The sequence below is a fragment of the Leptosomus discolor genome, chromosome 9 (genome assembly GCF_034619465.1).
Source record: "Leptosomus discolor isolate bLepDis1 chromosome 9, bLepDis1.hap2, whole genome shotgun sequence".
Classification (NCBI taxonomy): domain Eukaryota; kingdom Metazoa; phylum Chordata; class Aves; order Leptosomiformes; family Leptosomidae; genus Leptosomus; species Leptosomus discolor.
In genome coordinates, this window is record NC_141399.1 from 47,486,746 (window position 1) to 47,501,965 (window position 15,220).

General features: G+C 49.8%; 1 protein-coding gene across 2 annotated transcripts in view; it reads right to left on the reverse strand.

Annotated features, from left to right (window-relative positions):
* Positions 1-15,220, reverse strand: part of ARHGEF9 (Cdc42 guanine nucleotide exchange factor 9) — a 188,557-nt gene that overhangs the window by 20,167 nt on the left and 153,170 nt on the right. Inside the window, exon 9 of one of the 2 annotated variants that reach the window (XM_086469766.1) lies at positions 8,026-8,157. The exons of the other annotated variant lie outside the window; for it this stretch is intronic. Within the exon in view, the coding sequence (XP_086325892.1) occupies positions 8,026-8,157 (132 nt within the window). The remainder of the gene's footprint in view (positions 1-8,025; positions 8,158-15,220) is intronic. 2 annotated transcript variants of the gene reach the window in all.

Genomic DNA, 15,220 nt, shown 5'->3' on the forward strand with positions numbered 1-15,220 from the left:
GGATCCAAGTGGGGGAGGACTGGAGCTGAAAGCATTTATGTGGAAATGCTATTTTCGTTCCATGTATTTAGTGGAACATCAGTGGCATTTTGATGCCTTGTTCCACCTCAAGCCCAGCCACACTGGCTGCAAAGCAGCGAGCTGAGGGCGACTGCATTTCCAAAGATCTAATAACAGGAAGAGACGGGAAACCCTCCTGCAGACACGTCACTCGGCTTTTCTGGTCTCTCCAGTTTGCTCCCAGGGGCTTAAAATTGTGCTGCTGAAAGGCCACAGCAGGAGGAGGGTTAGATTTTCAGCTCTGGAGGTTTCGCTTGTGGGCCAAATTTACACCCACCGCAATTACAGGAGTGATAAATTAGGCACAGAGCACATTGTATAGCATCTTGCATATCTGTATGGCTAAACGAGTAGGCTAAACCTGTTCCCTATCCAGAAAGGAAAACACAGACTGTGAAGGACTAAATTCGGCCCTTTCTGGATTTTACCACTGAATTAGCAACTAACAACCTAAAGCCTTCTCCCGCCCTCCTCCAGCTGGCTCCTCTGGCTGACCCTGATGTTTTCCTCCCTACACCTCCTGCGTTCCAGTGACCTCTCTGGAGGCCGCTCTTCCCGCTCGGCTATCGCACCCCGAGCCCCGACCAGGCAGCCCCTGCCTCCCCGCCGGCAGCAGAACGCCGGCGGGTGGCTGCAGGTTGCTGGCTCCGGGCAGCGCGGCCCGTTGGCACGAGTCCTCCTGCGAAACCGCGCGCAGGGCACATCGCTGGCACGCGCACGTCCCTGCAAAAAGGTCACCGAGCAAATGCTTTCAGGGCTATTGTGACTATTAAAAGGAACGTTTTCTTGTCTTGAACATGCCCTGCGTGGAAGCTGAAGTACTTCTTCATAACAGTTTTTAATACGTACCCTGTCATTTGCCGAATTAATCCTTTGTGTTCAGCGACCTGCTAGCCGAGGAGGCTGACAGGAGGATCAAACCTCCTTGCCGTGCTCTACAGTCTGGACCCGCAGAAACCTCTCGTCTGCAGGCAGCACCGACTCATCAGCTGGGCATGAACACGGGGCTACGGCAGCGGGGCTGCGGAAACACTGTTCTCTAAAAACGTCATTTTATACTTTGCTTTGGGGCTGTGACCGAGCCAGTGGGGTTTTTTCAGTCGTCTTCATGCTCATCTTACGCTGCCTCCCTAGCTCAACCAGCAGCACGCCTGGCCTGCCAGTGCAGCACCCCACCGAGCCTCTACTGAGCTGCTGTTGGAAAAGAGTGAAACCCAGTCTGACCCATTTTCCCACCCCGCTGCAGGCTGGACCCAGGCCTGACCCAAAACGTGGCATTTCATGGAGATCTGTGTTACTGGGAGGAGAAGAGGAGGGGTGGGAGGTGCTGCAGAAGTCAAACAGTGCTCCTTGTGGGTCAAAAACCCACTTGAAGTAATAGGAATTGTCCCAGTGCTGCTCTGGGTTTGCAAACAAGATTTTCGGCTAGTCCTGTGAGACCTATTTAGCCTGTAATAAAAGCAGGGCCGTTGTTTTGGTGCAAAGATTACCTCAATGTTTTTAACAGAAGCGATATGGGAACTAGACCTTCCTACACTAAAAGGGCTCAGAAACGTCTCTTTTATCTTCCCATTTGGAAACTTGAACTGCGATGGAGTTTGACAGGATTATTTTATTTACTCTGTCTCCTATAGCACAGCTATTTCTGGCTGACTGTCTGGCTATTGCTATTAAACTGGTCTCATTTTGCTTCTCATCCAACCTGCTTTGCTCCGAGAGCTCAAGGGAAGACAGCAATAGCAATAAACCACAAGCTGGAGTTCGCATTGCCTCTTGATTACAAGAGACACATAAAAAGTGCAAATGAAAACTAAATGTGTTTCATGCAGTCACCACCGATCTTTCTGCGCTGTCAGAAGACACGAAACACGGAGCCCCACCAAGGATTGTTCGACTGCTGGTGAAAGAAAAGCGTCATTTGGTGCAGAAACTCTGTTAACCCTTCGTACTTCATCCTGTCATTTCCAGCCTAATGCCACAGCGCTCTCAAGCCCGTTGGGAAAATCCAAACTATTACCCAGAACAGAGAAAAGAAGATGCTCATCTATTACGTGATAAGCACCTCGAGCATCCCCCAACGTAACAAGCTATGATCATAATTAATGCTGCGTGTCACAGTCCTGGATGTTAAGTACTATGATTTGCAAATTTAAAGCATCTCTGTGTCAAACTCTCTCAGCTTCAGGGTGATAAGAAAAGTAGACCCTGTGCCTTTAAGGCAACATCTTTTAATGCTACCATCGTCAAGGATTGACTTCATTTCTTGGTAATTACGGGTAGCGTACTGGAATATGTATTCTTTTCTCCTGATTATAGACATATGGTAAGGCAAACTGGGGCCAGTGCTCGCTTCCTACACAGTTTATTCCCTTCTTCCTTTCCAAAAGGCAATTTTGCGTTAGGGTAACCAACTGACAGCCTCCTCTGAAGAAAGCACCACTTTGTCCTCACACACACTGCAATGTCCCAACCTCTGGTTCAGGAAATACAGGCGGAAAATTCATTAGGAGAGCTTGACATTAATCCAATAGCTTAAAGTTACCCAGCTTTGCAAAGAAAATCTGAATCATGAGCTCTCCCAGGGTCTCTTTGTCAGGAATTGCAGACATCCAAACTAACTCCGCGCTCCCCTTCTGACACAGGGTCTGGAAACATCTGCAGTACCTACCTACGTCCCCAGGTACTTCAGTGTTCAGTTGACTGAACACCGAAATGGTTGACGCGGCCATTTCATCTGATTAAACTTCTCACTTCCTAGCGCCAGAAAATAATTCAGCGGTGGTATTGGGAAGTGACCAGCGCTGTCTCTGATGGCAAAATCTTAAGCCAGAGAGACTTCGGTGTAAAGCTCGGAAACCATTTTTATTTGTGAACATTTTCCCACACAAGTTGCTTTGTAAGACGTGTGCCAGAAATGAAAGCTGGCTGCCACAGTGTCAGCTTCTCCACCTGCTGCTAGGGCTCGTATTCACGCCCCGCTCGTAAACCTTAGTGCAAGCTTCCTGCTTCGAAGAAAGACTCAAATACACCCATACTGGTGGGGATAACATCTGTCAAGCACATTTGAGCGCAGCCCTTTGTAATCACGCATTTTCACAAACCAGGTACCTGCCTGACGTGCCGTGAGTTCTCCAAGACGCGGTGGTCACGGCAATGCGTTGGGGATTTCTCAGTCCGAGGCAGTGGAAGTCAAACTGGCAGCCAGGGAAGGGTCTGAGCTTTGCTGCTGGGTCTGACCACTGCCACCACTCCCTTCCTGACAGCTGCACTGTATTAATGACTAGCTCATTATAGTCATATTAATAAGGTCATATAGTTCGATATCGTCATATTAACGACTGTACTAACATGTGGTTCTTTCATGCAAACAAATCCAAGGTCATCACCCAGCTGCCCGTATCTGCAACGACAGACCCTTGGCTCAGCTCACACTGCAAAAGCCCTTGGAAAAATCCTCGGAGATGTAGCCAGTGGGAAGACAACAAGGATGTTCACGCTCCCACCGGCAGCTCTCAGTCCATCCCACCCATCTGCAGAGCAGCAGATCACCTTGACGAGACGAGTGAGCTAAGTAGGTACCCACCAGGGGGTGATTCCAACCTGCAGAAGAGATCTGTGGGCACCCACGATGTCAAAAGGCCTGGCAGCGCTTGCAATGTTTGGGAACAACTAGTAAATACGGTGGAAGTTGATCAGTGAGCTCCTGTCTGTCAGATGGCTGCCCTGGCACTACTGATGGTCTGCAGGCATATCGAGCAGGGGAACAACTAGGTGATAATCTCAAGAAGAATCACCCCGAGAGCTATCCTCCCTCGCAGAAATGTCTTGGCCAGATGTCCAACAACAACAAAAAAAAGGCCCCGTAACCCTGAAACATTTTCAGACATCAACAGAAAGGGACGGCAAAGCTTCTGGAAAGCAGGCCGTATTCAAAGCAGCCAGGGGTTTATTTGGGAATATGTTAACTGCTGCTGAAAGCAGATCGCTGGATACTAGAAATACCTCCGTAGCCAACAGACCTGGTTCCTTAGGCACAGGCAACACTGGACGGATGAGCAGGAAAAAGAAACTTGATAATTCTTGGTAGCATAGGAGAGGAGTCCTGCTGAAACCTTCCTAGGCCATCTGCCCGCATAGCTATGTTTTCTGAGACTGTGGGCTGTGCCTTGGCTTTAGAGGCACCCAAAGGACACAGAGCAGATGAACTGGAGCAGTCTTCCTTGTTTACTAGGGGACGGCAAAACTGCTGTGAAGAACCCCAAGCTTACACGGGGGTGGGACAACACGTTACCTGGCGCACGGCGCTCCCCTTAAATAAGGGGTACGGAAGGAGTTGTTACCTTGGCCATAGGTAGAACGTTTTAATACTCTGCCTGGGTTCAGCAGCAACAGAGCCAGCCCAAAGGCTCAGCAGCTTGCAATACAGACACGAACAGGGGTCGCGGGCCTGTCTATAGCAGCGTGCTCTCGTGGGACTGATGGATCCAGCACATCGCTTGGCTGGAAGCAGAATGCTGCCGGAATTTTTGCAGCAAAAGAAAAACTGGCTTTCACCAGTACTTTTCCAGATATTGCAGGAATTCACATACCATCTTGCCAGCCCTAACACGCACCTACTGGTATCAGCGAATGCCACTAACGCGTAGCCTACCAGGGTGAAGCTGATTCCAGCCAGTTTTGCCACGCAGAAATTACTTCACCTTCCATGGCACAAACGAGTAGCAGCAATCTGACAGTCTTTGCAACGTGAGCCCACTGTGTAAAGCGCTTTGCAGACAATGGAGTTCAAAGAGAATGGCAGAGAATGGCAACGTCCCAATCTGCCACAGAGGTTACGACATCGAACTGTAGCTGTTCCATCAGAAACTCACCTACCAGTATCTGTGAAACCACAGAACCCATGTGCATTACTAGGGGATTCAAGAGCACCGAGCTGCTGCAGCTGCAAACGTCTACCAGGGAGACAAGAGGTAACGAAGGAGAGGATGATGTGCAGATAACTGCACTGAAGATCTGGAGGACTGGGAGATCTTGCTTGAAACTCTTCTAGAGCCCCTCAGGTTATCTAGCATGCTTTCATCAAACTAAAGTATCTCTGATACATTTCAATAAAGAATTGGTTTTACTTCCTTATTTCTATTAAAAATCTCTTTTGACCAATAAAGAAGTAGAATTCAACCACTACAATTTTTAAAAAAAATGTATACTCTAATGGACTGTGTCATGATTAAGGAGGCATCACACCTACTAATTTCTTGTATCTGAGGAAAGCCCACAAATGCAGAAGATTTTCTGAAGAGTAAGTGGAACCAAAACTGGCTCACTGACTAAACAAACCCCATGCAAAACACAGATCAGGTTGTCCATGAATTTTCTCATTGCCTGTGTCTGGAATAAATGGGGTGCTGTTTGCTGTCTCTTTCAGTCCTCTAAAGGACTTAATTCTCCCTGTACACGTGGCAGAGGAGCTCTCTGAACTCTCAGACCTTCTGGAAATCTCCAGCTTTCCCTTCTGGACTCGGACAGCTCCAGTTCCCTGAGGGTTTATTAAAGTGGGGCGTGAAAGCAAGCTCATGCCACTCTCAAGCACTTTCATTCCCAGGACCGGCGCCAGGCTGTGCTGCAGATGACCCCAGGACATGGTGCTCTGCCCACCCCTGGCCAGGTGGAGCTGGAGCACCAGCACCCCTGCAGACCTGTTGTCTTCTCCCTGCTCTTGGGCACGTGCGGGTCACATTTTGTGTCCCTCAGAGAATCATTTTAAAGCATGGGGTAAGGAAGCCTGGCCCCAGCTTCCCGCACCGTGGTGCTAACGGTGGTTCACTGAGAAAGCCCCAGGACGTAGTGCTCCGGCACTAAAGCAGAGGTTATCCTGCCAGATGGTTGCCTGTTGGGATCTGTAACAGCAATGCCTGATAAAAGGGTCAAGACAACAGAGGCTATAAATCATTCAGATATATTTTATATAGGATGCGTGATCCCCAAATGTGAGCTAACGCTCCTCTGAACTCCACGCTCAGACAATCTTTCTTAATGATGTTCAAGGAAAACAATACCAAGATGGGAGAGTCCAGCTGTAAAGCCCATCTCCCCTCCTACCCCAACACTCTGAAAAAACCAACTGCAGTTTGATGCTGGAAAAAAGAGATGCAGAAGGAGAACCCACAACGAGGTATGAACCCTGTGCCCATGATACCGGCTCACCAGATGAGTTACTGCCCTCCGCCCTGTCACCCCAAAGCTCAGTGGGCACGCTGTCCCACAAGACCTCGGCTAGTGGCAGAAAAGCCTGACAGATCCTGACATGGAGCCAATCTCTCTGCCAGGAAGACCCAGACCACCATGCTGCTCCCGAGACGGTTAATATCTACAGGGCGCTTTCCCTGCAGGCACCTCTGGTGCAGCACTGCCACACACACCCCACAAAATGCCTTTTGAATGCAGAAGGGAAGAGGACAGTGTCACACTAACACTGCTCGCATACCGATACAACCCTTTGAGCCCCCAGCAGCCTGCTGTGAATCGCTGAATGCTCTCTGCTCATACTGATGACCACGGAAATCCCAGCTCTGATTTTCCAGGGAGTTAAGGGAACGCTCGGTACCTCTCCGGATCAGACCCAGCGTGAGCCAAAATGGATGCTGCCTTACGAATCGGAAATTCAGGGTCACCATCAAAGTGTAGGAGGTCAAGATTAAAAATTAAACCCAGCTGCGTACTTCCAGACTCATTTTGACAGTTCTCTGAACATCTGACTTTGTTATTGTGACTCTGTGGTTATTTCTTTTTTTTTTTTACAGAGCCAGGAAAAGGAGTAAAAGGCACGGCAACGAGGAAAGGAAAAATAAGCACATGCGTTCCAGAAGGCAAAATTTCAGTCAACCATGACTCAGGAGAAGAAAGTGCCACCCACTGAACTGCACAGGCCGGAGCTCGGCGTACGGCGGCAGCGGGCAGTGATGCCGCGGTGAGTCAGGAGCCGCCCACGCCCCCACCCACGCCGCTTCCTGCGGTGGCAGGGCACTCCTCGGAGGGCTGCCACGCGGCGCGGGTCCCGCTCAACCGCCTTCCCTTAGAATATGAGATGTGACAGGGGCACGGCCCCGGTACGTTTGGCCGGAGCCGTCTGCAGCTCGCCCTCGTTCCCAGTGGAAGGGACTCCCTCTGCACGGTTCCCCGTCAAGCTGCGGTGAAAACGTCAGTGAATCCCGGTCTGTCAGAAGGCAGAGGCAGCCAGGACTTAACGCCCTCTGTCACTTCGCTTGTGATGGTAATGAGCTGGGATCACCTGAGCAGGAGGACGGCGGCACCACAGCTACGAGGCTGCTGCTTAACAGTTGCTCCGAAACACAGTTCGCCTGCTGCTATTCATACCCCAACACACCAGCGTCAGTCTTCCTCGCTGTCTTGCCCTACCTTCACGATGGGTTTCGTGGCAGAGATACGCCCTACAAAACCCAGCACGGGAGCTACGTGAGGATGAGGCTTAAAATGCATCTCAGCAAGTGACAGCACACACCCCCTGCTACAGGCCAGGCTGCTGCCTGGTATTTCTTTGAAAGGCAGCGATCGTCATCATGCAGTAATTGATTTGTCTGCCCAAGTGCCAGGCTTCGTAGCTCGTACAGAAATTCCAGGGCTATCTAATCCCAGATCATATGCTGCAACTGAAACCCAAAAGTAGAACTGAGGCAACGAGCCAAGCAAGGGGCACACGAGAAAAAAGGCATGAAATGAACAAGTGGAGGCTGGATTTGCTACGAGCACAAAAATCCCTCTGTCGTGGTCTATTCCCCATCCTGTACTTCAGTATTTCTAGCGTGTGGATTGCCCTTCCTCAGTGCTATCCATGTCCTCTTTTGCACGTGTAGCAAACAGCCACCTTGCCCTAAAAACCACTTTGGACTGGAAAGCCTGTCCACAGCATGTCCTTAGCCGTGCTGCTTTCTCCCTGGATGTCCTTACCTTCTTGCAGAGAACCATCTGGTGATCAAAGAGAAAGAAAACACGCTGCTGGTTCCGTCCATAAGGCTGGTAAATCCAGGACATCTCTCCCGTGTAGATCAACTCTGAGCTGCGGTCCAAGATATCGTCTCCCTAGAGGGCACAGAGAACGAGGCCAAGTGAACCGCCGCTCCCAGCCAGGGCAGTGGATACGTTTCCCTTTGCAGCATGGGGAGAAGCAATAATTAAATAAGATTTTGGCCCTTGTCCAGCTCTCAAAGCCACCCCATCTGACTCCAGACCAGAAACTGGGGATGCAGGATAATTCTGAAGGAAGGGAAATAAATGAGGTAAGCGTGGACACTCGAAACACGGTCATTAGGGTTCACATTGCAACGAGGAAAAGAACTGCTCCAGACACTGTTCCCCCCTCTCCAGGTACCCCCACACCCTGGATCTCGCTGCAGGTGCCAGTGGCATCCTGAGAGCAAAGCCCCTTCCCACCACAGAGCCACTCTGTATTCAGGGTAACAAATTCCCTGGCACCCCCTCCCTTTAAAATAGGATCCCAAAGCACATCCCCTCCTGAAATCTCAGGCCAGCTACCGAAGTCATCTACACCGGGATATCGATTCCCCCACCCGTGAGGCTGCCAAAACTCACCCCTCCAGATTGTTGCCACTCTTCCCACTCATTCAGGCAATTACAGTCCCTTCTCCCACAGCTCGTTAGAGCTCCCCATCTCCAAAAAACTGTCAGGACCACCCCGGCTCCTCTGGCAGTCTCCGGCCCCCCTGGCTGGCAAGGCCTCCCCGGCCGGCTGCCAGAATGCCCTCACCCTTTCTCTGCCTCCGGCTAACGCTTGTTTTCCTCTCATTTTTTTTTTAAGGATTCATGAGCAGATGGTCTTGAAAACACAGCGCTCGCTCTCCCACTCTCGGAGAGAACAAATGCAGTCACCCTCCACTAATTGGGATGAGCTGGACTTTTTTAAAAAGTTAATTAAAATCTATTTATTAAAAATGGGTGAATTCACCAGCACCTGCCCTGTGGGCATCTCACTGTACCTCAGTCGGAAACACCACAGAAGGCATCGGGATGACTTCAGCTAAAAGGTAAGGAGCACGATTCAGGAGCAAGTGAGAGAAAAGCTGCTTTTTTTTTTTTTTTTTTTTCCCTTTTTGGCCCTGAAACTAGTGCAGTTGTGGCTTTGATGCCAAACTAGAACCAATTTCTGGGACAAGAGCATCCCAAAATCTCAGCAAACAGCTTGTAAAGGTTCAGCCAGCTATGGGGGGCATCTAGATGGACCCGCTTTTCTGGTACTGCTTATACTTGTCAGTGCCAAAGCAACCAAGAGCTATCCCCACTCCTAATTTCTTGGTGAGGATTTCAGACTGCTGTTCAGGTAAATGTGTAATTAACCTCTCAGCATTGATTGGAAGCGACTGCCTGAGTCCCTGGGCGCTGTGACAACAGCAACTTCATTAAGTCACCGCATCATCGTGCTGCAGCACAGACTTTCAAATCGCCTTAGCGAGGTATTTATCCACCTCTTCATCTCACTTCTGTGGCGGTGGTATCTGAAGGCCTCATTAGGGATAACTTCCCGGGAACACAGAGGGTCGTTCCCAGAAGGGATGGGCCACGCATCATGCAGCGTCTCGAGAGTGCGCGGTCAGGGTCCGATTTCAGCCGTGGTACCTCCTGGAGGCAGCGGGGGACCCGTGTGCTGTTGCCACAGCTCGGGTATATGCAAGCCCTTGAACCAAAAGCACCTGCAGAAAGCACACCAGCCTCCAGAAATTGTGGCCTTTCCTGGCTAAACATGAGCTTATATGAAGAAGATTCATACAAGCCTGTGGATGGGAGCTTTTCGGAGAGGGGGCGAGCCTAGAAGAGGCTGGCTGCTAAAAATAGAAATCCAGTTTTGTCTTTTACTCCTGTGGTAGCATCTTAAGCCTGAGGACACACAGAGGACTCTGTAAACACTTCTACTTGATTAGCTGAATGCAAACTGTGTAGTCCCTGCAAGCAATATAAAACAAAAAAAATTCAGATCTGAAATGATAGGATTTGTATTGCATTTTTTTATGTTGGGAAAACACTTTGTATATACAGCCTATAGTCTAGAAATAGATGATTTCCAAAGCTGCGTTAGCAAATTTGGAAATCTCTATTGCAATTAGTTTCGGAAGAGCACGCGGCCGGCCAGCCTTCAGCCCCCCAAGAGCCACATCCCCGTGGTCCTGCCTGCTCCTCCAGCCCTCGGCTGCTACAGCCACACACCAGCGTGCTTGCGCCGCTAGAGCCTCCTACAGCAGATGCAGTGAACCTCGAAAGGCATTTTTTTTCCCCCAACACACTTACACCACCTCTTTGAACAGCAGGAACCGTCTTTCTGCTAGTGCAGCATCCCTACCGGGGGGCTCAGGGGGTCGGGCAAGGAGGGAAGCGTTTGCTTTTCTGCGCCGCATGCCGTGATACTTGGTCCTGACTCGAGGCAGGCTTTCCGCCGTGCCTCTCCCAGGCCTTCTTTCTCTAAAGCCAGTCATAGGCCTGGATCCCTCCAATCCTACACAAAATTACTAAAAAAACTTTCTTTTCCTTTTCAATTTTTTTTTTCCAAGCAACTCCCAGAGAGGCTGGATCATCTGTCAGAGAAATCCTGCCAAAAAAGGAAGAGGCTGAACTTTTAATTCTTCTGAACTGGTAGATGTCCTGCTGACTTCAGTGGAGCACAGCAGCAAAATGGCCAAGAGAAGACGAGATGACCTCCTGAGGTCTCTTCCAACCTGATTCATCCTGTAAGCCTACAATCAAAACCCCTCAGCCCTCCCCAGCCTGCATCAAGGGTTTTCACTGTGCACCTTGCTACGGACAAAGGGCAGCAAAAAGCAAGCGGACTCCTTTTTTCTTCATGCAGTCACAGGCAGAGTCCAAGCACTTAGTGTGCAGTAACGGGAGCAGAAGGTCACCCAGATCCAGGCTGGACGGGTGCCTCATGCTCCCTCGAGCTTGCCAGTGCCAGGGTGACATATCAAGTCCTAGGGCTAATCCCGACCGTTGCAGCAGTGTCAGCTCTTCTGCTGCTGCTGCTACGGAAAGACGTCGATCATCAGCTCCCCAGTTACGCTACGGGTGACCACCACTTTCCTCAACGAGGAACTGGGAGGAACCAAAGGTTTTTAGTCGCGTCACGGAAGAACCGCTGTTGGGAGCAGCAGCACAAGGCGGGCGGGCACGGCGCCGCGAGCACGCTGCACCTCCCAGTCTGCTTCCCCACCAGCGGTCCCTGAGCAGACGCTGTCCCAGGCTCAGAAACGCTCATCAGCCCAACGGACCCGCTCCCCTGCACCCAAGCCCACCCCGTGACGTGGCTCGTTGCCGCCGCTGCTGGGCACAAAATCCCCTTTCCTAGCCAACATTCAGCGAGCAGGGCTCTCTTCTGCCTGACGCTGCTTGTTCTTTAATTAGAGAGCGACAGGCTGATTAGCACTCTGGGCTACAGAAAGATCAGGAAAAGGAAAGCGAGAGAAATGTTGTCCTTTTCGTCAGGCTCGGTTTTTGATACCTTCTGTTGCTGGGGGGGAAAAAAAAAAAAAATAAAAAGGGAGGAAGAAAAAAAAAAAAAAAAAAGAAGGATCTGTTTCAGTCCCTGATGCAATTTTTTTCCCAGGAGGATTTCTCACCAGGCTGTCCTCTCTTTGAAAACAGTACGTTGGTCACATGCATCGTTTTTTTCATGTCATTCTTGGATTCAGTAACATAATATTAGGCTGAGGCCAACTATTATATATTACATAATTAGGGCACCGAGCCTTGATTTAAAGGGCCCGTAAATAATAAGAATGGGAAGAAATTTAAAAGGACAGTGTTCATTATGTTTCTCAATTACATATATTTTCCCCTTCGTGTAAATTTAATACTCTTGAAACCTGCCAAAGTGGCGACCCATGGGAATCTTTGGTAGAAATACCTAGATATCTACATAAACCACAGTAATTTGTTTAAGTAGCAAGTTAAAACTAATCCAGGCTGACGAGCAAGGCTCTCTCCTGGGCCAAACTTCCCACCACTGGTTCAGGGACCTCCGCAGATCCCCTCCAAGAGAATGGGTACCACATCGCCTCCCTCCCCTGAGAAAAACCCGGGCTGAAAGGGAGGAAAGCGTTGCTGGCAGCTGCCACGAGGGCCGGGGAGGGAGTCTGAAATAACGCAGGGGATCGCTGCCTCGTTTTGTTTTGCCGTGGTTCAAGAGCTGCAGGAAAAGGTGTAAAATAGAGCAATTCCGAGGTGTGCCAGAGTGCAGATCTGTTTTCCATCTCCTCATCACCAGCAACGGGAGCTCAGCAAAGGGTGCCGTTGCGCTCGAGGCAGCGGCGGGCGCCGCGGCCAACGCCCAAGCGAACGTCAAGCTTGCAAATCCCGCCCAGGAGCAGCGCCACGGCGAGCTGGGCGCTGCAGCAGGCTCGCCAGCGTGCCCCCATGGGCTTGCAGGAGCCGTACGGAGGGCAGGAGAGCGGTGAGCATGCTCCTCTGACGGCTGCCCAGCACACACCGCACAGGAGCAGACACAGGAAGGCAGGGACGGGCCGCTCCTTCGCTCCTGCTGCCTCACTTGTGTGCCTGTAAACACGGCGCTGCCCAACCCGCGGCTTGCAAGGACTGGAAATTATGACGGGCTTTGTGGAAATAATCTCTTTAGTCCTGTTGTGTGTGTATAGCTAGATATTACCCACTAACCTTTGAGATCTGTAGCTCTCACAGAGGGCAAGAGCACAAGGGACTGAGCCTGTAAAGGCTGCCCAGGATGGGCTCGCCCTGGCCCGTTTGAAGTCTGATCCAGAGGAGACTTTGCAGGCTGCTCCGAACCCGCTCCAGCTAACTTTATGTGCTGGTTTTGCCTGGCTGCCTTTAAATGTCACTGCTTTGATCTGAGGATATTTAACTACAAGCAAGGGGATGACGCTGAGCGAAGGGAAATAGAAGTCGAACATCAGGAAACACTTCATAACAACGAGAGCTCTCAGACATTGAAAGGTCTCGGCAGGAGGTGGTGGAAGCCCTACATTCTGCGCCATTAACAACCGAAAGGACAAAAGGCACTAGAGAGTTCGGTGTAGGCAGGGGCAGCACCTCTCTAGGTCTGTTTATATATTAGAAATTCAGGTTACAAAATAAAGAAGTGAGTCAGAGATGGCAACAGTCCAATCCAGGCTTTTCGGTCAAGACCACGTTCCTACAAATTATACAGGAACACATGTCAAAGTGATTGGGATTATTTCTCATTTACAGCAGTCCGTGAGATCAGAATCTCCCCTTAAGATTCTGCTCAGTCATTATTTGTATAAAGCTGCCAAAGCTGCCAATAATTCCTTAAGACCTCACGCCGTGGCTGCCACGGCACGCTCATCAGCTGCCACTAGAGTCAGGCCACCCTTTCGTGGTCCCATTCGCAATTTAAACCATCAGACCCTGCTGACGTGACTCCTTGGGGAAAAAAAAAAGAAAATCTGGCCTCGGTTGACTCAGAGATATTCACATTTTTCAAACGCTGACCCTGAAGTTCAGCTTCACGGGGCCACGCAGAAAATCTTGAGGGATAAAAATGATTCCTGAAACACACAGGCACAACTCCATGGGATTCAGAAAAATCCCATCTCCTTAAATTAGCTGGGACATGTCCCCTTACTGTTCCTATTTGTTTTAGGATCAGCAATATGTATACAATCCCAATAACACCCTCTCCTTGCAAGAAAATGTGTACATACGCTCTGTACACAAGAGCATTTCAAATAGTCACTTACTAAATATTTTTTGTTTGGTTTGCATTTCTTGTTCTTTAAAAATCTTTTCCCAACATCTCATCTCAAAACACGGATAAATTTAGAAATGAAAACGCAATTTCAAATCAGAGAATCAACATCGTTAGTCTAGAGATGCTGAGGAAAAGCAGACATTTCTCCAAATGAAAGATTTCAAAGTGCTTAAACATCTAGCCTTGGCTGCTGCTGAAATAAGTCACAAAGTGCAACACGCAGTGGGAGTTAGGGATTATCTCTATCTTGTGCCCTGGCTGGATTTCTGGTGAAAAAAAAAGTCTGAACTAGTAAATTTTTCTCCTAGTTCCTGCTTTCTTGTACTCAGTGTTTTTTTCAGATCGCCCGACGGAAGGCTGTGCTGTGCACCCCGGGTCCACGCTGCCATTGCTCCTGTGCCCTGCCGTGCCAGCTGGAGGGATCAGGAAGCCACTGTGACAGACAGAGGGACAGAAAGGGAGCGCTTCTGGGTACAAACTCGAGTCCGAGCAGGAACAGGGCCACAGAAAGATGGGAGAGCAATGCGGTGGGTTCCTCTCTCTGTTTCAGTCAGCGCTTAATATAAACTGGATAAGCATTTGTAGAGGCACAGAGTTGACAGCAGGTCACTCTCAGCCGAGTGTCCTCCAGCAAAGACAAACTGGGAGTCGTGGTCTTCTATCCTCTGACCCCAATAATAACCACATGCTCCCCACAGGCTGGAAGAGGCTAGGGAGACGTACCAGGAAATCCCTCCTCCACTCCGTAACTGCCTGCGCTTAGAAGATGAGGGCCTGAACCCCTCCAGGCTGTGTAAGAAATCAACCCCTGATGGCCTGTGTCCTGGGAGACATGTCCTATAGATAGACGTCAGCTAAGTGGGGCTTTTGGAGGTTGGCAGCTTGGGTTTGCAACGCCTAAACAGGGTATCTGCACAGATCTAGGACAGATCTAAGCATCTGGCACTGCTTTTGATCTCTCCCGCTCTCTCCCTGCGTTACACTACAGTTAACTTCTGAGTATTGGGGGGTTTTGTGCATCCTTCTGGCCATTACATGGACATCTGTGAAGTGGGGGCTGGATCTGATGATTCGGAAGTTACTTCAGAGGAAAGAATCAAGCAGTGAGGTCCTCTGCTGGATCTAGCTCTCATCCTCTAGCGTTCTCACCATAACTCTAGGACTCTTCCTGATCCAAAATACAGACTAGAAATGGCAAGAAGGGTGTTTTCCTTTGAATGGGGGCAGTACCTGTATTCCCATTGGATCTCTGAGCAGCAGCAACAGCAGGTTTTGCTATATTAGGAGAAGCTGAAGGATGTTGCTGCAATATTGTGCTTAAAATTTGAATAGTTGAAAAAAGCCTGGAAGAATGATTTGGCAAGTTCCTGAGGATAGGATGGAGATAAAGAATGG